This window comes from Symphalangus syndactylus, chromosome 24 (assembly GCF_028878055.3).
Source record: "Symphalangus syndactylus isolate Jambi chromosome 24, NHGRI_mSymSyn1-v2.1_pri, whole genome shotgun sequence".
NCBI classification, from domain to species: Eukaryota; Metazoa; Chordata; class Mammalia; order Primates; family Hylobatidae; genus Symphalangus; species Symphalangus syndactylus.
In genome coordinates this window covers 43,726,355-43,749,782 of record NC_072446.2, presented here as the reverse complement: position 1 = coordinate 43,749,782, position 23,428 = coordinate 43,726,355, and the positions used below count along the sequence as shown (strand labels likewise).

General features: G+C 42.5%; 1 protein-coding gene and 1 long non-coding RNA gene across 10 annotated transcripts in view; one reads left to right on the top strand and one right to left on the bottom strand.

Moving 5' to 3' along the window:
- The window catches only part of ZNF343 (zinc finger protein 343), a 37,977-nt gene that overhangs the window by 9,846 nt on the left and 4,703 nt on the right, over nt 1-23,428 (top strand). For 3 of the 8 annotated variants that reach the window (XM_055264941.2, XM_055264943.2, XM_063633483.1), the window contains exons 2-6: nt 81-167; nt 6,428-6,694; nt 6,877-6,935; nt 7,627-7,753; nt 15,834-18,674. In XM_055264941.2, coding sequence (XP_055120916.1) covers nt 6,580-6,694; nt 6,877-6,935; nt 7,627-7,753; nt 15,834-17,329 — 1,797 coding nt within the window. In that variant the 5' untranslated portion in view covers nt 81-167; nt 6,428-6,579 and the 3' untranslated portion in view covers nt 17,330-18,674. Of the gene's footprint in view, nt 1-80; nt 168-6,427; nt 6,695-6,876; nt 6,936-7,626; nt 7,754-13,749; nt 13,873-15,833; nt 18,675-23,428 lie in introns of those variants that run through there. The other 5 variants (XM_055264939.2, XM_055264940.2, XM_055264944.2 and 2 more) reach the window with 3 other exon arrangements.
- The window catches only part of LOC129474096 (uncharacterized), a 20,076-nt gene continuing 6,224 nt past the window's right edge, over nt 9,577-23,428 (bottom strand). The window contains exon 3 of one of the 2 annotated variants that reach the window (XR_008654447.2): nt 9,577-9,670. This is a non-coding gene — a long non-coding RNA (uncharacterized lncRNA). Of the gene's footprint in view, nt 9,671-19,882; nt 19,929-23,428 lie in introns of those variants that run through there. The other variant, XR_008654448.1, reaches the window with a different exon arrangement.

The window sequence follows — 23,428 nt, the reverse complement described above, 5'->3', positions numbered from 1 at the left end:
TGAAACTTGGGGATTTCTAGCCTCCATATCTGGGTGCTAGGAGACAATCCTGAAGCTCACACTGCCTGTTTCATCCTCAGGTCCACCTTCTCCAATCCCTGCCTGCTGGGAGAGGACGATCTCTTGAGAAAGGAAAGATTTCTGTGCTCCTGAGAACCTCCTATCAGGTAGGTACCACTTACCTTTCACATTCCTGTAGTGTCTTTTCTGCTCAAAACCATGGCTGTAGTTCCTTTGCCCGTCTGACATCTTGTACCCTGAAGTGTCCCAGTTGAGGCTCAAGGCCTTGCTTGTTTTTCAACAATACTGGGGTGATTTTAAGGGCAAGGATCTCCACAGGGAATATTACCCCAGACTGGTACTCTCATTCAGGTTACCACCGTCCTTTCCCCAGCCATATTTCATCCTGGCTGCTGGATTCCCAGGGATTTGTCAGCTGCTGTGAAATAAAAAATGATGGTAATAACCATTTATTGGGCTGTTGTTCTGTGCCAGGCAACTAGGTTTATAGTCTCCACAATATTTTAAACTCTCAACAATTTGTAAGTTAGGAATCAAAACTCTCAATTGATAGAAGAAGAAGTGGCATGTTAAGAGGTTAAGAAATTTACTTGTGTAATATGACTGGGTTGGGTAGAATTAGGATATAGAGCTTCTTCAGTTATCAACATTCTATAATCCCTGTTTCATTGAGTCCCCCACCCCCTCATTTTCTTGTTTTTGCTGTTGGAGTATTTGGAAGGAAATCCCAGACATCACATAATTTTACCTATAAATACTATCATATGCGTTTCCAACAGAGAAGGACTATTTGTTAAAAATGTAACCATAATATTACCACATTCAACAAAATTGACGGTAATTCCTTAATGTCTTAATTCTAGATTGTTTTAAAAACTGCCCATTTCTTCTAAAAAAGTGCTATTGCTTAGTTCAAACTGTACACACTTCACAATTCGGGTAAGAACTATAAGAGGGAGAAGTATCTGGAATTCAGCAAGGCCAATTCTCCCGCTCCCTTTTCTCTTTACCTGTTGCTAATTTCTGTTAATGACTGTGTCTTCCATCCCTGGTCACCAGTGGGAGCTCTGAGTCTTTCTTGCCACCTTGTTCTTCCTGAAATTCTCATCCTTCTAATTAGTGATGGAGTCCTCTCAATTCTACCTTGGAATACCCCTTTATTATTTTCCCCTCATCTCACTGTTGTGCTACCAAAATTTTCATCTCTTCTCCACATTCTAGTTCACCTTCCACCCTGCCTTTTAAGTTGCTCCTCTGAAGGAAAAATAAGGATCATGCCACTCACCTACTCAAAAGGGCCATTTCTTATTACCTACCTCCAACTCTGTCCAAACTCAATAATTAGAGTGTGAGGCCACGTGCGGTGGCTCATGCCTGTAATCCCAGCACTTTGGGAGGCTGAAGGGATGAATCACTTGAACTCAGCCTGGGCAACATGACAAAACCCCGTCTCTACTAAAAATAGAAAAATTAGCCAGGCATGGTGGTGCACACCTGTGGTCCCAGCTACTCAGGAGGCTGAGATGGGAGGATGGCTTGAGCCTGGAAAGTGGAGGTTACAGTAAGCTGAGATTGCACCACTGCGCTCCAGCCTGGGTGTGCGCTCTGGAGAAGGATTGCCTAGATTCAAAGCCTGTCTTCACCGCACATTAGCTGTGTAACCTTGGAGACATTATTTCACTCTCTGAGCCTTCTAGTCCTCATCTGTGTAATGGAGAAAATAATAGTGCCCATCTCAGGGAGTTGTGAGGAAGAAATGTGGTAATTCCTATAAGGCCTGGCAGATAATTCCTATAAGGTAGTGCCTGGCACATAGTATATGCTTACTAAATATGGACTGGGATTGTTAATATTGATATCTGATTAATATCAGAATTATCTCTCAGCTCACCTTTTTAGTCTTGTCCCTACCACTTACTCCCTTTGTTGTAGTGCCCTTGTAGCTGTGTGGGAATAGATTCCATTCTGTGCTGTTTTATTCCTCTGTGGTTTTCTACTTGGCAGTTGAACTCCTATTGATTTAGTTACACATTTACTCCATTGCAAAGCATGCCTTGATTTTCTGAGGGAAAGTTGTCCTCAGCCTCTTCTTTAGCACCAAAGCACTTTTTATTTTTTTGGAGACGGAGTTTTGCTCTTGTTGCGCAGGCTGGAGTACAGTGGCACCATCTCAGCTCACCACAACCTCCGTCTCCTGGGTTCAAGTGATTCTCCTTTCTCAGCCTCCCAAGTAGCTGGGATTACAGGCATGTGCCACCATGCCCGGCTAATTTTGTATTTTTAGAGGAGACAGGGCTTCTCCATGTTGGTCAGGTTGGTCTTGAACTGCTGACCTCAGATGATCCACCTGCCTCAGCCTCCCAAAGTGCTGGGATTACAAGCGTGAGCCACCATGCCTGGCCTAAAGCACTTTATATATGAGTACTTTCTCTCACTGGACCATGAAGTGGCTCTTTAAGGATCAGGGACCTCTTGCTCATTTTGGGTCACTGACACAGTGCCTAACAACTAGCAGGACTAAATAAATCTTTGTGAGCATTTGAGCAGCCCTGCTTCTTGGCTGTGGAGAAGCCATATGGAGGAGCCATATGAAGGAGCCGGGGCGGGCGGGTACAGGGGGGTTCAGATTGAGAAGTAGGTTGGGCCATTATTAAGAAAGGCCAGGATACCAAGTTAGTGAGTTGGACTCACTCTGTGGCCATCAGGGAACCACTTGAAGGTTTTGAGCTACTTTTGAGTGTGATCTCTCCCTTTGGCTATTACCCCATTTCTCTGCTTTCCTTTATTGCAAAACTCCCCAAAAGAATGGTCTATACTTGTTGCCTCCAGTTCTATTTTTCCATTCTGTTTTAAATCCTTTTGTAGCTCACCCTCCAGAAACTGTTCTTGTCAAGGTCACCAGCAGCCACTACTGTGCTAAACACAAGAGTGAATTTCCAGTCTTTATTTTACTCTGTCTTCTTGGCAGCAATTCCTGTGGTCGATCTCTTCTTCCTCCTTGACACACCTTGTCACTTGGCTCCAGTACTCTATGTACCTCTCCTTTTCTTCCCTCCCTCACAGGCTACTTCTCTGTCTTCCTTGACAGTTCTTTTTTTCCCTGGCCTCCTAACTGTGGAGTCCTCCAGAGCTTAGTCCTTGACGATTCCTCCATCTTCCTCCTCTGCCTTGGTGATCTCCTCCACTCTGAGGACTTTAAATCCATCTATATGACTCTAGCGTAGACCTCTTCCTTCCCCTCCAGTGTTGGATGACTAATTGCCTACTTGTAATCTCCACTTGGATCTGTATTTAGCATCTCAAACCTAGTCTCAAACATCAAACTTTGTTCTCCCCCAAAATTTGCTCCAGTTATAGCTTTCCTCACACCTGTTGATGATAAATCTTTTTTTTTTTTTTAAGACAGAGTTTTGCTCTTGTTGCCCAGGCTGGAGTGCAGTGGTGCGATCTCGACTCACCGCAACCTCTGTCTCCCAGGTTCAGGGGATTCTTCTGCTTCAGCCTCCCGAGTAGCTGGGATTACAGGCATGCACCACCATGCCCAGCTAATTTTGTATTTTTAGTAGAGATGGGGTTTCTCCACGTTGGTCAGGCTGGTCTCGAACTCCTGACCTCAGGTGATCCATCCACCTCGGCCTCCCAAAGTGCTGGGATTAAAGGCATGAGCCACTGTGCCTGGCTGATGGTAAGTCTTATCAAGCTTCCAACTGCTCCAGGCAAAAATAATAGAATTGTCTTTGATTTTTTTTTTTTCATCTCACAACTCACACACAATAAGGAAATTCAGGATGTGATTGCTATTCACCACCTCCACTGTGTCCACTTTCGTCCAAACCACCATTATCTCCCACCTGAATTATTTCAACAGCCTTTACAGGATTTCCTTGCTTCTCTCCTTGTTCCCTGTCCCCTTTGTCTGTTCCTAGTCTACCAGCCAGAGACATCTTTTAAAATGTAAATCCAAGCTTGTCATTCCTCTGCTCCAAATCCTCCAATGGCTTCTCATTTCCCTCCACATCAAAACCAGCATGCTCAAGGCTGCACATGACCTGTGCCCTGGTACCGCTGTCATTGACTGCTCTTAACTGCCACCACTGTGTTTCACTTACACCGTCCTGCCACAATGAACTTGTTATTTCTGAAATAGCAGGGCTCACTCCTGCCCTAGGACCTTCAATTGGCTGGTTTCTTTCCTTATAGTTCTGCTGACACAGTTGTCCACATGAATCACTCCCTCACATTGTTCAAATCAAGTAATCACCCTCAAAAGGCTTTCCTTAAGTACTCGATTTAAAATTGCAACTCCTCCAGTCTCTGCCACTGGATCCTTCTGGTGCCCTCAGTACTTATCACCATCTGACATCTTGTGTCTTTTCTGAGGTATATATATATTTTTTGTCCATCTCCTTGCCCCTACCGCACTAAAATGGCGGCTACACGAATGCTGGTATTTTTTCTGTTGCATTTGCGGCAGTGTCCCAAATGTTGGAAATCTGCACTTAGTAGCCGGGCATGGTGGCTCACTCCTGTAATCCCAGCGCTTTGGGAGGCCGAGGCAGGCGGATCACAAGGTCAGGAGTTCAAGACCAGCCTGGCCAACATGGTGATACCCCATCTCTACTAAAAATTCAATTAGCCGGATGTGGTGGCAGGTGCCTGTAATCCCAGGTACTTGGGAGGCTGAGGCAGAAGAATCACTTGAACCTGGGAGGCAGAGGTTGCAGTGAGCCAAGATCGCACCACTGCACTCCAGCCTGGGCAACAGGGTGAGACTCTGTCTCAAAAAAAAAAAGAAAAAAAAAGTCTGCACTTAGTACAGATCTTGCTTTATAAATATTAGCTACAGATACTAGTGTTACTAGGAGAAAGGCTTTGTCAGCTTCAGCTACGTTGTACTGCAGGTACTATAGGTTGGCTTTAGCTTTGTACCATGACTTTTTACAGTAGAATCACAGTCCCTTTGGGGACATGCTGTTCTCAGAACAAGAGAAATGGTGGAATTATGCAATGCTTAGAAATGGCATCGTCGCTTTCACTCACATTCATTTTTCCAAGGCAAGTTACAAGGTCAAGCCTGATGTTTGGGACAGGGAAGTACCATCCTTTTATAGGGCAACAAATAATTGGGAACAATGATAAAATCTACCAGAAAGGCCTCTTTTGTCCTAATCACTAGAATTAGGTTAGCAAAAAGACTGAGAAGCATTTCATCTTACAAGAAGCTTCCCAGTTTAGTAAAGACCATCATGTAAATAGAGAAATTGCAATATGGTATGATGTCCAGGTTGGACAGAAGAGGGAGTGGTCATCTGTACCTGTGGTGTTGAGGGATGAATTACAAGAGCTGCTCAAAGACCCCAGCTAGTCTCAGAAGGGTACTAGGCAACAATAGGCCTGTAGTCATTTGGGCTGAAATCCTGGACAGCGTCTGAGGAGCTTCTGAAGGTGGCATAGCTCCTAATACCACTTGCCTTCTTTGGGACCGCATCAGTGTAGGACTTTGACTTGGGCCCATCAGGATACACAAATGCACATCTGTGGTAAGGTCATGTGGTAGAAACATGCATAGCAATGGAAGCTAGGAGGTTATCTCTTCAGAGTAATTGTGAGAGCTCTCCCTTAACTAAGAAGGACTGAGTTTTGATCTCCTAAACTCCTCACAATACAGGGACATAGAGATTTTTTTTTTTCTTGAGACAGGGTCTTACTCCTGCCATCCAGGCTAGAGTGCAATGGCACGATCTCAGCTCACTGCAGCCTCAACTTCCCGAGCTCAGGTGATCCTCCCACCTCAGCCTGCTGAGTAGCTGGGACTACAGGCACACACCACCATGCGCAGCTAATTTTTGTATTTTTCGTAGAGATGGCATTTCGCTATGTTGCCCAGACTGGTCTTGAGCCCCTGAGCTTAAGCGATTAGCTTGCCTTGGCCTCCCAAAGTACTGAGATTACAGGTGTGAGCGACTGTGCCCATCCAAGACATAAGGAACTGAATATAGATGGAACCTTGGGTTGGGGCAGGGGAATCAGAAGCTGAGTTCTGCATGCCCCGATTGGTCTACAGGAAACAGAGGCTCTCCACAGGCATTATGTTATATTCTGTCTTCTCTCTGACTCAGGCTTCAGGTAGTAGCAGAGACTGATCCAAAACAGTTTGTATCTGAGGTGCAGAGGCAGAAGAAGTAAAGTTTGAGAGCTAAGGGAGAGTCGCAGAACACAAGCAGGAGGGCCGAGAAATGAAGGTAGAGTGAATGAAGGTAGAAAATCCAGGGAACCCGTGTAGGTGGAGACTCCATGTTTGTCGAATGAGGAGGATGTGAGAGGACAGGATCCCTGTTGAAGAGGCATAGGCCTAGGGCCCACAGTAAAAGCCCCAGCAATAGCAAATTGCTTCTTCATCCCACAGGTCCTGGCTGCATGGAAACAAGATGGGCTTTTTACAATTAAGGTTGGAAGAAGTCACCACAGGCAGCAGAACTCCATCTTGAGATGAAATAACATCTACCTGGACCTCTGGCAGAATTTCAAGGCACACACTGGGCTGACTCTGGGGCCACGATGTTGCCTTACCCTTTAGCACTGGGAGATCAATACTGGGAAGAGATTTTGCTTTCAAAGAATGGGGAAAATGTAGAGACCATGAAGAAATTGACCCAAAATCATAAAGCGAAAGGTGAGAATTGTTGAGGGGTCAGAGAGATGAAGAGGGAGCCAAGGCCGGAAAATGCTTCAGAGGTCACCTCTGAGTAAAGTGACTATTTCCTTCATCATAAGGCTCGAAGAGCTGCTCAGGGAGCGACATGGTCAGGGCGGGGGGAGGTTCTGGTTTCTCATAGCTTCTTTTTCTTTCCCTAGGCTTGCCTTCTAATGATACTGACTGGTCCCAGAAAAAGGAGGGAAAGGCCCAAATAGTGGTGAGTCGGGGTTACATTTTTTTTTTTCCTGAAGTGCTGGCTCATTTCCCAGAGAATAGACATACATTCTCTTTCTTGGGAAGGGCAAGGCAGTCAACATCTGGGTAGATGAGTGAAGCATTAGGCTTTCTTGAAAAAAGTTGTTAAAGCACATAGCAAAGACAGGGATTTTACAGATCCCATTTAGTAACCTGAGCTTTTAAAAAATGCTCATTCCAGACCCCATCTGTTCACTCCCATTTTTCTCTGTAATCCAAGTTTTCTTCCATTCTCTCCTCTAAATCTTTACCACTCCCTACTGCCCAGCACAAGCCCCAAGTCCATGACGCTTTTGTTCCTTCTGCAGTCCATTCTCTGCTGTTTCATCTCTGAATTCCTTCATTATGAATCCTCAAGTTCACTGTCTTAAACACAGCCTGAGGTTTACAAATTAATTCACAAATCATTTCTCCGGTGAAACCATATATGTCAAGGGCCTAGAATGTGTTCTGTGCTCGGTTACGCTCCTCACAGGTTTTAACAGAAAGCCAGGCAGACAGTAGTGCTCAGAAGAACTTCATATGGAGAACCATATATTCTGACAAATTACATCAACTTGCATATCCAGGCTCTCCAGGGTCACCAGCTGTGCTCCACACACAGGGAAGATTGATGGTGGCTTGCTATACATTAATTTACTGGTTGTTTGTAGGTACCAGTTACATTCAGGGATGTGACTGTGATCTTCACAGAAGCAGAATGGAAGAGACTGAGTCCAGAGCAGAGGAATCTGTACAAAGAAGTGATGCTGGAGAATTACAGGAATCTTCTCTCATTGGGTGAGGCTGTGTTCTTTCCTTTCCTTCGTTAATTCAGTAGAGATTTATTGATCACCTAATATGTACCACAAAAAAATGTTCTAGATACTTACAACACGTTAGTAAACAAAATCGTAATCCCTGCCTCCATGGGGCTTACTTTCTAGTGTAACAAACAAAAAGCCTAATATACAGGGATATTATAATACGGTATGTTTGTAACAAACAAAAAGCCTATAATACGGTATGTTTGTAACAAACAAAAAGCCTAATATACAGGGATATTATAATACGGTACGTTAAAAGGTGATAAGTGCAACATAGTAAAAAATAATGAAATAAGGCAGGATAAAGGGGTATTGGGTGTGATAGGGTGGCTGGCTGAATTTTAAAACTGGGTATTTGAAATCAGTGAAGAAGTAATATTTGTCTAAAGACATAATGTGGTGAGGAGGTTAGAACTGTAGGTATCTAGGGTAAGAGCATTTCAGGTGAAGGGAATTATTGACACGAAGACCTTAATGAAGGGATGTACCTGCCCAGTATATGAAGCTGCAAGGAGGCAAGTGAGGCTGGGGGCATGGTTTGCAAGGGGGAGAGTAGGGAGAGATGCAGCTCTGTGACATAAGTTAAAATTAATAGTCAAGTTTATTGTGGTTTGGGGGTTTCATAAACCACATTTTTTTCTTTTTCATTTGTTTACAAACCTAAATGAGGTCAGGAGATCGAGACCATCCTGGCCAACATAGTGAAATCCCATCTCTACTAAAAATACAAAAATTAGCTGAGCATGGTGGCGTGTAATCTCAGCTACTTGGGAAGCTGAGGCAGGAGAATCGCTTGAACCAGGGAGTCAGAGGTTGCAGTGAGCTGAGATTGTGTCATTGCACTCTAGTCTGGTGACAGAGTGAAACTCAGTCTGAAAAAATTAAAAAAAAATAAAAAAATAAAAAAATAAAAATTATTTAAATCTGGGTTGATAAATGTTATCAATTGCAACATAACTCTAGATCGGGGTTGGCCAACTTTTTCTGTAATGGGCCAAACAGTAACTGTTTTTGCAGGTGATAAGGCCTCTGTAACAACCCTTAACTTGCCATTGGGTTGCAGCCATAAACAATATGTGAACGGATGAGCATGGATATGTTCCAAAAACACTTTCTTTATAGACACTGAAATTTTAATTTAATATAATGTTTATGTATCATGAAATATTACTATTCTTTTTACTTTTTTCTAGCCATTTAAAAATGTAAAAACCATTCTTAGCTTGTAGGTGATACAAAAACAGAGGACTGGATTTAGCTTGTGGGCAGTCATTTTCCACTCCTTTTTCTAGATCAGTGCTATCTAGTAGAAATATAATGTGAGCCACATAGGTAATTTTAAATTTCCTAGTAACCACATTTTTACAAGTATAACTACAGGTGAAATCAACTTTAAGAATATATATATTATTTAATCCAATATCTTAAAATATCATTTTAACATGAAATTAACATAAAAACTTATTAATTAGGTATTTTACTTATTTTTTTGTACTGTCTTCAAAACCTGGTTATATTTTACACTTAGAGCACATCTTAGTTCAGATTAGCCATGTTTCAAGTGCTCAGTAAACACATGGCCAGTGGCTGCTATACTGGATAGTACTGTTCTAGATATTCCTATATTTCTAGATAAAACATGTAGAGAAGAATCACATTTTTGGAGACACAAACCAGTTTCAGGGAGGAGTTTCTTCGGGAGTTTGCTCCAAATGGCATGGCTGTTTCCCTGATATGATTTAATCAGATTTACCTTATTCCATTTTCATCTTCTTTGATGTGTTTTGATCTGATTCCCTCTGGTTTGAACTAGCTCCCATCTGACCTGGCTCCATCTAAATCAGTGTAGATTCATCCATTTTGGACTGGTTCTGTGTGGGCCGTGTTTTTCCTTTTTAAAAAAATGATTTATAAGTTTTGTAAATGGTTTTGTGTGTTTTGATTTGGCCTTAGCTAGTTAGTCCAACTAAGTTTTGTTTTTATTTTTCTCTGGTCATACTGTTTTCTCTCCCACTGTTAATACATATAACTGATTCAGAGGAAAATGTTAAAAATGACCTGGTTCATAGCCAAGTGTGGTGGTGGGCACCTATAATCCCAGCTACTCTGGAGGCTGAGGCAGGAGATTCACTTGAACCCAGGAGGCGGAGGTTGCAGTGAGCTGAGATCATGCCATTGCACTCCAGCCTGGGGAACAAGAGCAAAACTCCATCTCAAACAAAACAAAACAAAACAAAACACCCCATAAAACAGCAAACAAACAAACAAATGACCTAGTTCAAATGAATCTTGATATTGAAAGCCTGGATCCCAATTGCATTTCTTGAAATTGTTTCCTTTGTCTTGCTTGACACCATTATGTTCCGCAGTCTCCAGCCTCTTACGTCTCTCTTTTGGGCTATTCTCTTCCTTCTTTTTCTTTTCTTTGGACTGCAGGGTCCACAGGAGTTAGTGTCACATACTTCTTTTCCGTGTTTATATTCACACCTTTTAACAATTTGTGAACTTTAATGATTTTCCCCATCACACATTATAACAAACCCATTATCTATCGCTGTCTGACCTGTGCTTCATCCCCATATTTCTCCTTGCCTGCAACCACAAGTTTATTCTCAAAGTTATAAAAACTTGAGAGCATACTAATTTTCCTCCTAAACCAGTCTCTGTCTCTTTCTTTCCTCTTTCCTCTTTCTCCTTTCCCCTTTTTTCACTTTTTCCCCTTTCCCCTTTCCTTTTCTTTCCTTATTTTATTTCTTTTTTTTCAGTCAGGGTTTTGCCACGTTGCCCAGGCTGGTCTTGAACTCCTGGGCTTAAGCAATCCACCCATCCTGGCCTCCCAGAGTGCTGGGATTACGGGTGTGGGCCATGGTGCCTGGCCCGAGTCTCTTTTTCTCTCTTTCTTCACATATTCATGTTAATGTCTTTTCTTCAAGGGCATTGTGAGAAATAAATGGGCCAATTCTTTCTGAAATAATCTTTAAAGCCTTCACAGGGGAGATAATTTAATAAGCTTAGGCCAGATAATACTGTGATAAACAACCCCATACTTTAGTGGCTTATAATAGCAAATGTTCATTTCTCACTTACATTTCCTCCTGGTTACTTCAGGTGTGGTTCAACTCTCTTGGTTCTGGATCATGGGGTTCTCAAGGTATAGGGAAAAAAGCAATGATGGGACCACATCGTGACTCTTAAAACTTGTTTGAAAGTGCACTAACTTCCCGCTAACCCTCATTGGCCAAAGCAAATCCCACAGCTAAGTCTGAAGTCATTGTGGTGGGAAAGATAATCCTTCTTCAGAGATGGGCTCAGTTGGGGAGGAACAGCAGATATTGTGACCAAAATACAGTTTGCTGCAAGAGGGTAGCTTAGGTTGAATCTTAGAAATAAGTGTTCGTAGGGCTGATAGGTCAAGGAGGAACACGAATTATCTAGACTTAATTGTTATTAACACATTGCCCGCTTGCATTATCATTCACTTCTCCCTTTTGGGCCAAATTATTTCAAAGTTAATTCTAAATATCACGACACCCTTAAATATACCACATTTCTTTAAAAAGTGAAAATGGATTCTTACATAACCACAATACCATTACTACATTCAACAAAGTTAATGGTATCATTTAATACCAAATCTGTGTTAAAATTTATTTGATTAAAAATATTTACATATATTTTGAGACAGGGTCTCACATCTATCATCCAGGCTGGAGTGCAGTGGCATGATCATAGCTCACTGCAGCCTTGACTTCCTGGGCTCAGGTGATTCTCCCACCTCAACCTTCCTAGTAGCTGGGACTACAGGTGCATGCCACCATGCCAGCTAATTGTTTGAATTTTTAGTAGAGACAGGGTTTTGCCATGTTGCCCAGGCTGGTCTTGAGCTCTTGGTCTAAAGTGATTCACCTGCGTGGGTGTCCCGAAGTGCTGGGATTACAGGTGTAAGCCACAATGCCCGGCCTCAAAAACTATTTTTATAGATTAAAATCAGGTTGTCAGTTATCCCTAAAGTAATTCATAAAGTTAACATATCCCAATAAAAAAGTGAAATTCTTTTGTGAAATTCACATGGAAAAATAAAGATGGAAAAATAGCCAAGAATACACTGAAAAATAAAAGCCATAACAGGGTACTATCCTTATCAGACACTAAAATATGCTACAGAACCTTTAGAATTAAAATGTGTCCTTTGAATTGAAGCTGCAAGGAGAAAGTAAAGAAAGAAAACATTGTGGTGCTGGCCCATGACTAGACAAATAGACCAGTGGAATCAGGGAGCAAGTCAAGAAGTCAACCCAAGTACTTATGGAACTTTGGTATGTGATGAAGGTGGCATCTCAAATCCCTGGAGTAAATATGGACATTTTAATAAATGGTGTTAGGCAACTAGATATCCAGTTGGAAAAACATAACATTGGACCATATACCACACACCATACACAAGAAAAATCCCAAATGACTAGAGATCTAAATGTAGAAAATTAAACCGTAAACATACTAGGATAGAATGGGGGTAAATATTCTATCACCTGGACATAAGAAAAGGTTTTCTAAATTTGACTAAAAATCCAGATGCCTAGAGGAGAAGAGTGATAAGTTTGACACTGTAAGCAAAGTCAAAAGAAAGGACTAATTTCCAGGAAATATTTGCCACATACAGTATTATCACATATAAAGAGTTATTTTCCATAACATAGAATGAATCTTAAAATTCAAAGAGAAGAACCCTAAAACCAGACAGGAAGAAAATAGGCAAAATACCTAAATAGACAATTCACAAAATAAAATATAACATTGTCCCTTAAATGTTTGAAAAGGTGTTCAACTTCACTTCTAATTACATAATGCAAATTAAAACTACACACCATTCTTAACATACCACTGGCAGCATTTCAAAAGGTTGACAGAACACTTGGCAAGGCTGAGGGATATAGGCAACATTATACACTGCAGATGGCAATGCAGAAATGCTGCAGCCATTATGGAGGGAAATTTGGCAATATGTAACAAAACTATATATGCATGTGCTTTGACCTGGCAATCCTACCTATAGGAATTTACCCTGAAGATTCATATCCAAAGATATTACACTTGTACAAGGTTACTCATTATAGCATTGTTTCTATATAAAAGGTTAGAGTAACCGAATTGCCCTTATGTAGTAAATTGGTTGAAGAAGTTATGATACATCCTTCCAAAATGGGGAAGAGCTCCTCTGAACTGATAGGGAGTAAATTCTAGGATATATTAAGTGAAAAGAGCCAAGTGCAAAGAGTATTTTTAAAAGTGAGAAATTATGAGCATATGCATATCTGTTTCTTCTTTTTTTTTCCCCCACAAAGTAATACAGGGTTAATAAACCAGAAACTAATGAGATTGGTTAGCTGTGAGGTTATATGTGGAATTTGGCTGGAAGGCTATGGAAAGGAGAGGCATGTCCTTTCTGAATAGTTTTGCACTTTTGGAGCGTATTAGTGTTTAAATACTCAAAGAAAGGAATTAAATCAACAAAGAGAGGGAAAATTCCTAAAACTGAATACAAAGAGAAACAAATCTACCTAACTATGTTCCAAAATAATAACACGACCACAGGTAACAGGGGAAAACAACCCAGTTAACAGAGAGCTTTGACCATACTCCATAGTAAAATGAGGGTTGGCAAACTAGGGCCTACAGGCCAAATCTGTCTCACTGCCTGTTTTTGTAAATAAAGTTTCTTTTGGAACAATGAATTATTTATGGCTGCTTTTCTTATACAATGGCAGAGTTAAGCAGTCATGATAGAGACCATGTCACCTACAAAGCCTAAAATATTTACTCTGGTTCTTTACAGAAAAAATTGGCCAACTCCTTCTCTATTGACAAAGAAGTGCGTGAACTATACGGACTATATTTTGTATATTTGTGTTTTGTAAGGATGTGGGTCCACAATTCTGAAACTATATTCCTTGCATTTTTTTTTTTTTTAAGACGGAGTTTCGTTCTTGTTGCCCAGGCTAGAGTGCAATGGTGCAATCTTGGCTCACCACAACCTTTGTCTCCCGGGTTCAAGTGATTCTCCTGCCTCAGCCTCTCGAGTAGCTGGGATTACAGGCATGTGCCACCATGCCTGGCTAATTTTGTATTTTTAGTAGAGATGGGGTTTCTCCACATTGCTCAGGCTGGTCTGGAACTCCCGACCTCAGGTGATCCACCTGCCTCGGCCTCCCAAAGTACTGGCATGAGCCACTGCACCTGGCCTTATTCCTTGCAGTTTAAGATTAAGCAAATGAGTAAATATATTGATGATGCAAGACAGATCTCTCAACTATATAGTTCTTTAGAAATATATACTGAATTATTATATAGCAAAGGGTCATGATAGAAAACAGAGTTCCCCAAAATGGCCTCAGTAAATCTAAATTATCTTTAGTGGAATGATGACACTTTCCTAGTAAGGCATAGGGATTAGAATCATAATGAGTGTACACGGGGTCCCTTTAACAGGGTGTTAAGTGTAAGGAGCTTTTGGTTCCAGTGTTTAACACAAAATAGACACAAATGAGATGTCTTCTCCTACTGAAATACTTCTCAGTGATGTAGGGTGTTACATCACTGCCATATATATATTCAGACTGCAGTCTGAATGACTTGGTATGCTTCTAGATAAGCCAAAAAGATGGCAGCGAATCACAGTCAAAATATCAAGACAAAAAGTTCATGTCACAAAATACTGGAATGACCACAAGTCTTACAAGAGATGACTGGACAGAAATAGAAACAAATAATGAGTTACTTTGAGAACCCAAGTAAACCAAATAAACTCAAGGAGTGCTCAGTGACAGCAAGCAGAGCCTGATGGCTACTGAGAGTCTCACCCATGGCAAGGCTGCCAGACAAGCAGCTTTGAGCATATACGGCTCAGTCTACACACAGCTGTGCTCCTCTGGCAGTCCAGCAGTTCCAGCACTGGTCAGTGCCTTGTCAAAGCAACCAAAGGGAAAACACATTGTCAAAAACTAAAAGACCACAAAAGGTCAAAAAATCAAATGGCACAAATCATTTACTTAATAGGAAAGGAGACACAACAGTGAAGAAATTCACTGTATAGTTTGGTAAGGGGGAAAAATAAAAGGTTTTAATTGATGGTTATGCTAATTAAGGTTTGAAAACTAGCATTCCGGATAGGATAGGATGAGTTTTTAAGGACAGATACAGTTGATTATAAAGATTCCAGGGTTCATTAGTTAGGCAGAAGTCTTCAATTAGGCCCCGTAGGGTCTGGGGCCAAGTATGTGGTCATTTGTCAGCATCAATTGGATAGATCATGTTGTGATGAAATGCAACATCTAGTTTTGATATTTTGTAGGCAGGTGCTGCTGTAAATGAAGTTTTTCTTTTTACTAATTTATGAAAAGTGGAAAGAAAGGCAGATTTTGTTGTTTTGGCTTGGTGCCAGAATCCTAAAATCATGGACCATGTCTTTCTTGTTCATTACTGAATTCATAATACTTAGTAGAGAACCTAGTACTTTGACATTTTCTAATAAGTCTTTGTTTACAGGTGGGCAGCCTGAAATTTATATTTGTTTTATATACAATAATTTCTTTAACCAGTATTCTATACACTTTCTCCTACATTCAGAAGCCCTCCAGAATTAGGGACTTTTTATGTCTATCAGACCCTTTTTTATATAATAAGAAAAGTCATGGAGGAGATATCCACATGTGTCATAGAGACCACTATCTCCAAGCAGAACAAAGAGTTGTGGACAGTGTATACCAATGTGAATGTCTATGGCTTAGGAGAAGGCTAACTATAATTGAAGCTGTTTACAGAGCAGAATACTTACTTGAGAGGTTCCTGGTTTCTCAAGATATTTTTGGTGTGGATTTTCTGGATTGCTATAGAAAATGTGATGGAATGTAAAGGAATCATTGTTCAGAAGCAAATTGTGTTGTACTTATATTATCGATTACAGGCATGGCAGTAAAACATTCTCTGTCCTAAGACAAGGCAGAACAACTCAGCAGCCCTACTTATGGCTACTCTAACTGAAAACTTTCATTCTTCAGCAGAACCAGAGCCAGAAATCTACACTTGTTCCTCCTGCCTTCTGGCCTTCTCCTGTCAGCAGTTCCTCAGTCAACATGTACTTCAGATCTTCCTGGGCTTATGTGCAGAAAATCACTTCCATCCAGGGAATTCTAGCCCAGGGCATTGGAAACAGCAGGGGCAGCAGTATTCCCATCCAAGCTGTTGGTATGAAAATGCAGAAGGTCAGGAGAGAGGAGGTGGCTCCAAACCCTGGTCTGCAAGGACAGAGGAGAGAGAAACCTCAAGGGCATTCCCCAGCCCACTCCAAAGACAGTCAGCAAGTCCTAGAAAAGGCAACATGGTGGTAGAAATAGAGCCCAGCTCAGCCCAAAGACCAAACCCTGTGCAGCTAGACAAAGGCTTGAAGGAATTAGAAACCTTGAGATTTGGAGCAATCAACTGTAGAGAGTGTGAACCGGACCATAACCTGGAATCAAACTTTATTACAAACCCGAGGATCCTCTTAGGGAAGAAGCCCTACATTTGCAGTGATTGTGGGCGAAGCTTTAAAGATAGATCAACCCTCATCAGACACCATCGTACACACTCGATGGAGAAGCCTTATGTGTGCAGTGAGTGCGGGCGAGGTTTTAGCCAGAAGTCCAACCTCAGCAGACACCAGAGAACACATTCAGAAGAGAAGCCTTATTTGTGCAGGGAGTGTGGGCAAAGCTTTAGAAACAAGTCCATCCTCAATAGACATCAGTGGACTCACTCAGAGGAGAAGCCCTATGTTTGCAGTGAGTGTGGGCGAGGCTTTAGCGAGAAGTCATCCTTCATCAGACACCAGAGGACACACTCCGGTGAGAAACCCTATGTGTGCCTGGAGTGTGGACGAGGCTTTTGTGATAAGTCAACCCTCAGAAAACACCAGAGGATACACTCAGGGGAGAAGCCTTATGTTTGCAGGGAGTGTGGGCGAGGCTTTAGCCAGAACTCAGATCTTATCAAACATCAGAGGACACACTTGGATGAGAAGCCTTATGTTTGCAGGGAGTGTGGGCGAGGCTTTTGCGACAAGTCAACCCTCATCATACATGAGCGGACGCACTCTGGAGAGAAGCCTTATGTGTGTGGTGAGTGTGGCCGAGGCTTTAGTCGGAAATCACTCCTCCTTGTCCACCAGAGGACACACTCAGGGGAGAAGCATTATGTCTGCAGGGAGTGTAGGCGAGGTTTTAGCCAGAAGTCAAATCTCATCAGACACCAGAGGACACACTCAAATGAGAAGCCTTATATTTGCAGGGAATGTGGGCGAGGCTTTTGTGACAAGTCATCCCTCATTGTACATGAGAGGACACACTCAGGAGAGAAGCCTTACGTGTGCAGTGAGTGTGGCCGAGGCTTTAGCCGGAAATCACTCCTCCTTGTCCACCAGAGGACACACTCAGGGGAGAAGCATTATGTTTGTAGGGAGTGTGGGCGAGGCTTTAGTCATAAGTCAAATCTCATCAGACACCAGAGGACACACTGACGGGAGAAACCTGTGTATGCGGGGGTCATGAACAAGACCTGAGTGACCAGTCAAGCCTCATGTTACCCCAGGGAGACACACGGGGAGTAGACCCTGTGTATGCAGATTGTGAGTGAAGTTCCAGAGATGTGTCAACTGTTATCGGGCATGGGAGGGACACGTTCAGGAGAGGAGCCTTATGAGTACAGAGTATGGGCAACTGTAGCCATCAGTCAGCCTTCAGCATGCACAAAAGAACACACTTAGGAGAGAAGTTTATGTGTAGGGACTGTGGGAAGGCTTTAGCAATAATCAACATTTACCAAACATCCAATGATAGCCTCAGGGGAAAGCACCCTTGTCTGGGGAGTGTTGGTGAGCATCAGTAAAAGAATGGACAGTCAGGCACAAAGTGGCCCTCAGGAAGGAGGTCTTTGTTTGCAGGATGTATGGGCAAAGCTTTTGTGATCACATACCACAGGGAGAATCCGCATGTGGGGACACTGTGGACTTCTGCCCAGATGACCTTTTCAGGGCTTAACACCCCAGCTGCTTGAGAGAACAGTGTTGCTGCTGGCAGAGATGCATTCCAGAGATGCACTCCACTCTGGAACTCGCTCTCAGCCACAGGGAGCTGCACACACCACAGGGGCGATGCACCTTTGCAGGGGTAGCTTCTGGCCCCAACCTTTGACTCAACGGGGACAACTCCAGAAGGTCATTCCAGGTCCAGAGATCCCCATCGAACTGAAGGACCACTGGGTTGCAGACACATTGCAGGTCAGTCTCTTCCTCTGTCCAGTCCTGCCCTGACTCCCCAATGAATCCTCAGTTTTCCATCTCATTGTCTCTCCAGATAATTGATTCTAAGACATGTTAGGTATATAAGGAGTGTAGATAAGGCTTCAGCCATGAGTCACCTCTCAGTAAGCCCCAGAGTATATAGAATAGAAATTCTGCATGTGTGGGGAGAATGGACAAGGACTTAGGAAAAAGTCCTCATCAAAGAACAGCTTTTTTGGGACAAGCTTTACATGGGTGGGGAGGGAAAATGTGAAACACATTAGCAATAAGTTAAACCTCATCTTGTACTAAAGGAGGACACACTCAGGGAGAAGACCTCTGTGGGCAGGGCTTGTGGGTGGAGCTTCATCCCGATGTCACTCCTCAACTGACTTAGGAGGACAGTGTTGCTACCCCAAGTCACTACCTCACTCGCCTCTGAGGGGTTTTCAGGAAATATCTTGACTCCCCCATGTACTCTGTATGTGAGTGAAGATGGCAGTAACTGTTAAATAAGCATTCTTTTCTACTTCTTGGAATCAGATGAAATAAAAAAGTAGGCTTTATTTAAGTAATCAAAAAATGATCAACTCGTTTTATTTTCATATACCAGTTCTTTCCCATGTTTTCTTATCCCTTTGTTTTAGTTCAAAATTTCTTCAATAAGTTCAGGCTGTGTGGCTTGGCCACTCATCTGACTGAAAAGGTGCAAGGAATTCAAATTCACAGTCAGGGTTTCCTGCATGAATTCAACCCTTGAGAATCAATCTAATAGATTTTTTGGAGAATCTGATCCTTTTCATGTGGAGGAGTGATTAGGTTCTAGAGACAGGCCAGTTGCAGGGAGGGGATTTTCCAGGTTTCCAGGACTGGGCTGTCTCTTCTCCAGACTGATCACTTTCTTCACCTTCTGTGAAAGCTTCCTTCCCTAGGTATTCTCTCTCTCTCTTTGTGTCTTTCTCTTTCTCTCCCCACCTCGCCCTCTCTCTTTTTCTTTCTTTCTGCAGGTGTCTTTCCTGAATACTTCTCTACTCCACTGAAGTTTTGCAGTCCTTAATGATCTGCTCATGTCCTCCAGTTCCAGGGACCCTTTAACCACATCCCCTCTGCAGCCTTCCAGATTGCAGAGGCAGGTCCTTTAACCATGCCCAAACTGTTCTGTAGTCATGAGTCATTGCCTTGGGCCTCTTAGCTACTCCCCATGTCAGATCAACAATAATAGATGTAAAGACCCCTAAACATAGCTCTGATACCATGTCCCCTTGGCCCTCCAATCCTAGGGCCCAGTCCTGCTAATGATACCCACACATCATCTCTCTAATAACTGGTCTGAGACAACCTAGCCATACTCCGTCCATTGTTTTTCAGGCCAAGGATCTGCCCTTTAGCCACACCCTTTTAAAATCTTCCTCCCTCAGAGCCCAAATTGCCCAGACTTTTGAATAAACTCCACATGCCCTGGCTCTGATTCTCTGTCTTGGGCCAATAACTATTCACTGGAGAGGGCCTTCCTAGGCTCCAGCAAATTTGTTTGCCCAATTAGAGTTTGCAAGATCCATAAAATGCTTATCAGGCTTGGAAAATCAGAAGAAGCATGAAGTGTTTTGGACACCTCATTCAAGGAGAGGATGAAAAAAGAAAGAGTTACTGGCTCCAATGCCTCTCCCCACTTGCCTCAACCCAGGCATGAAGTTAGCTGTCTTAATCTGTTTTCTGCTGTTATAACAGAGTGTCACAGACTGAGTGATTTATAGTGTACAAAAATTTATTTGGCTCATGGTTCTAGAGGATGGGAAGTCCAAGAGCATGGTGCCAGCATCTAGTGGGGGCCTTTATGCTGCATCATCCCATGGTGAAGACAGTAGAGCAAGCGAATATGTGAGACAGAAAAAGGGGGCTGGAATTACCCTTTTTATCAGGAACCCACTCCAGTATAACTAATCCACTCCTGTGATATTGGCATTAATCTGTTCATGAGGGCTCAGCCCTCATAACCTAATCATCTGTTAAAGGTCCCACCCATAAATCTCATCATAATGGCAATTGAATTTCAACATGAATTTTGGAGGAGACATTCACACCATAGCATCAATTATCCAGTGGCTCCTCAGAGTCAGGTCTGATGAGGGAAAAGGATGTGCATGTCTGGGAGTGTGGGCCACCACCCTTTGCCAGAACTACCCCTATAACACCAACTTCTGATCAGAATTGGAGGCCACTGAGGGAAAAGTATATGCAGGTATATAATCTCTAGGGTTTTGAAGAGGGAAGGGGTAGTCCCTCCCCATTCCAGACAATCCCAATATTCCTCCTACCATTGGGAAAGAAAAAAGCAAACAAGAAAACCAGCTCTTTTGAAAAAAGGAGTGGAAAGAAAAAAAATGATGCAAAATTATTGTTTTTTACTGAAATCCCCCATAACCTGTAGCGACCTCAGACATGGCCCAGGGAAAGGACTGCCCGCCCTAGCCCAGCACAGGGAGAGGGGCAAAGATGTCATCTTTCCAGCCCTGGAAGGGGCTTCCCCGGGCTATGCTCACTCCCCTCCTTTGTTTCTAGGAAGGGTCACTAACAGGACCTTTCCACTCCATCCCAGAAGGAAACAGAATTGAAATGTACTGGAGTTTCTCTCAGAAGAAAGAGAGGTGCAAATTCTCCACTCCAGGACTATGGCTTTGGTGCCTAAGAAGGAGGAGTTCAGTTTTTGTGTATGAACTTATTTCCAACATGAGATTGGTGTTCAAATGCCTGCAGCATCCAAACAAGTCCTATCAATGAGGGCACCAGATTGGGTGGGGTGGGGGGTACTTTAGAGAACTGGGGGACTAAAACTAAAGTCTAATTGCTACCTGCATCCTTTCTGGCCTTACCATCTAAGCCTCACTCCAAGAAATCTTGAGCTCCACCTCTTTTTGGCCTTTTAATTTGGCTATCCAAATGTCCTACCCATTTCTTCAAACCATGATCTTGAGTTCAGAACCCACCATCATTCTGCCTCACTTTTAGTTTTAGAATTTCTTTTTATATTGACTTTTGCTGAGTTTTCTGAAAAATTGGTAGTGGATTGCCAGGCATGGTAGCTCATACCTGTAATCCCAGCATTTTGGGAGGCCATTGTGAGAGGATCACTTGAGCCCAGGACTTTGAGACCAGCCTGGGCAAAATAGTCAGACCTTGTCTCTTTGGGGAAAAAAAAAAATCAATTTTAATTTGGAAACATTTGACCTAGTAATCGCAATGAGCAGAAACAACGAAATCCAACCAAAAAACTTGCAGAAATATGACTCCCTGGAGTAGTCATAAGGTGGTATCTTGTGTGATGAGTCCACAGAAAGGATTTGGGTTTAAGGGACTTTCAAGATGGCAGGCAATCTGACAGCACCTGGTTGTGAAATTAGGTAAAGTGATTCAGATTAAAGGTGAAATAGTTTATACATGCAAGCTCTAACCTAATTTCAACATATCTGTGCATATATTTCTCATATATCCAAAGTAAGTTGGCCGGGTGCGGTGGCTCACACCTGGTGCTGGGCTCAAATCCAAAACTCCCGAAGTGGTAGGTAGGTGGATCACCTGAGGTCAGGCATTCGAGACCAGCCTGGCCAACATGGTGGAACCCTGTCTCTACTAAAAATACAAAAATTAGCCAGGTGTGGAGGCACATGCCTGTAATCCCAGCTACTTGGGAGGCTGAGGCAGGAGAATTGCTTGAACCTGGGAGACGGAGGTTGCAGTGAGCCAAGATCACGCCATTGCACTGCAGCCTGGGCGACAGAGCGAGACTCCATTTCAAACAAAAACAAAGTAAGCACATATAATTTTTTAAATCATTTTTTTCTGAAAGGGAGCAAGTGGTAGAGGATTCTTGACAGACATGAGATTCTCTCATTGCATAATCTTTTTCCATGAGTAAATACCATGTTATAGCTTTTTTATTTTCTCTAATATGCATGAAATGTGTAAGGGATAAAATCTACCTTCTTGTGGAAAGAAGTATTTTTATCTAGCCCCATATCTTATTCATTAATTTTAACCTAGAAATCATTTTGGAGAATAGCCAAACACTCAGCTGCTCTTTGATTAAAGAGAAATTTGGGACTGGTTGAAGCACGACATTCTAGAATCCTAAAAAACAAATAATGAAACAAGATTCCTAGAGTTCTATCTAACTAGTGTTCTTGAAGGGTAAAAGCATTCGTTCTGTGAGTTATGGGGCAGTAGTTGATGACTAGAAAAATCTTACAAAGCCAGGTTACACATGAGGATAGGTGACGCTCTTATCTGCTGATGCAGACCCCAAGACCGAGTCCAGCTTCCCCAGCTCGGCCCGCTCTCAGGCAGAGCAGTTGCTCAGCAGCGCCCTTACTGCTGCCAGCCATCAGCTCTTAGCTTTTCCCTGCTTTCCAATTCCTTTGGGAACTAGAAAGCGATTTTTTGGCTGGGAGAAAGAGAGCTGAATTTTGTGAATTTTAATGCTACTTAAAATCGTTTTTGTCTTAGCTTCCTCTCTTCTGTGGTGTCTGTTCTAGTAACCTGTAACCTAGGTTAAAGAAGAAGGGCCTATACCTTCTCCTAAGTCACGGCCACTAAAAGTGGCTTATTTGTCTTTTTTTTTTTTTTTTTTTTTTTAATAGAGACAAGGTTTTACTATGTTACCCAGGTGGTCTTGAACTCCTGGGCTCAAGCAGTTCTCCCACCTTGGCCTTCTAAAGTGTTAGGATTACAGGCATGAGCCACTGCATCTGGTCACCTGTCTTGAGAGAAAGGCTCAACCTGTAAAAATCTTAGGGTAAATAAATTGTGCAGTATTGGAGGTACACTTGACATAGCTAGTAAGAATATGAAAACATTTCCAATCAGATTTTCTGCTGAATATATTGGCAAAGGAATTTCATATGGGGCTGGAGATCTAGAAGAGATATTGCAGAGAATCCGAGAGGAAACTTAATAGAATGAAAGGAAGTGTGATAAACAGCACTGAGACCAGTAAAAATTTGGGAAGTCAGAAGTATTGCAGTTGTCCAGGCAAAATTTATAACAAGCTATGGCAATAGCAGAGTGGACTGAAAGAGAAGATAGACTTCATAGGGTTTGTCTCCAAAGCACTTGGTGATTGCCTGAATGTAGAAGACAGGGAAGAATGTAAAAGAGGACTCACAAACACAGCTTTCGAACTGTAGACACATATGCAAAAGAGAAAAAGTTCTTGCCATTCCAAGAATCTAAGCAGAAAGTCAACACCCCTCTTATCTGTGTTTACCATAAGAATAGTTTCTTCTCTAGAGGGTAAGTCAAACTGGGTATCCTCTTTTTCCCATCTGCATCCAGGATTGTGCC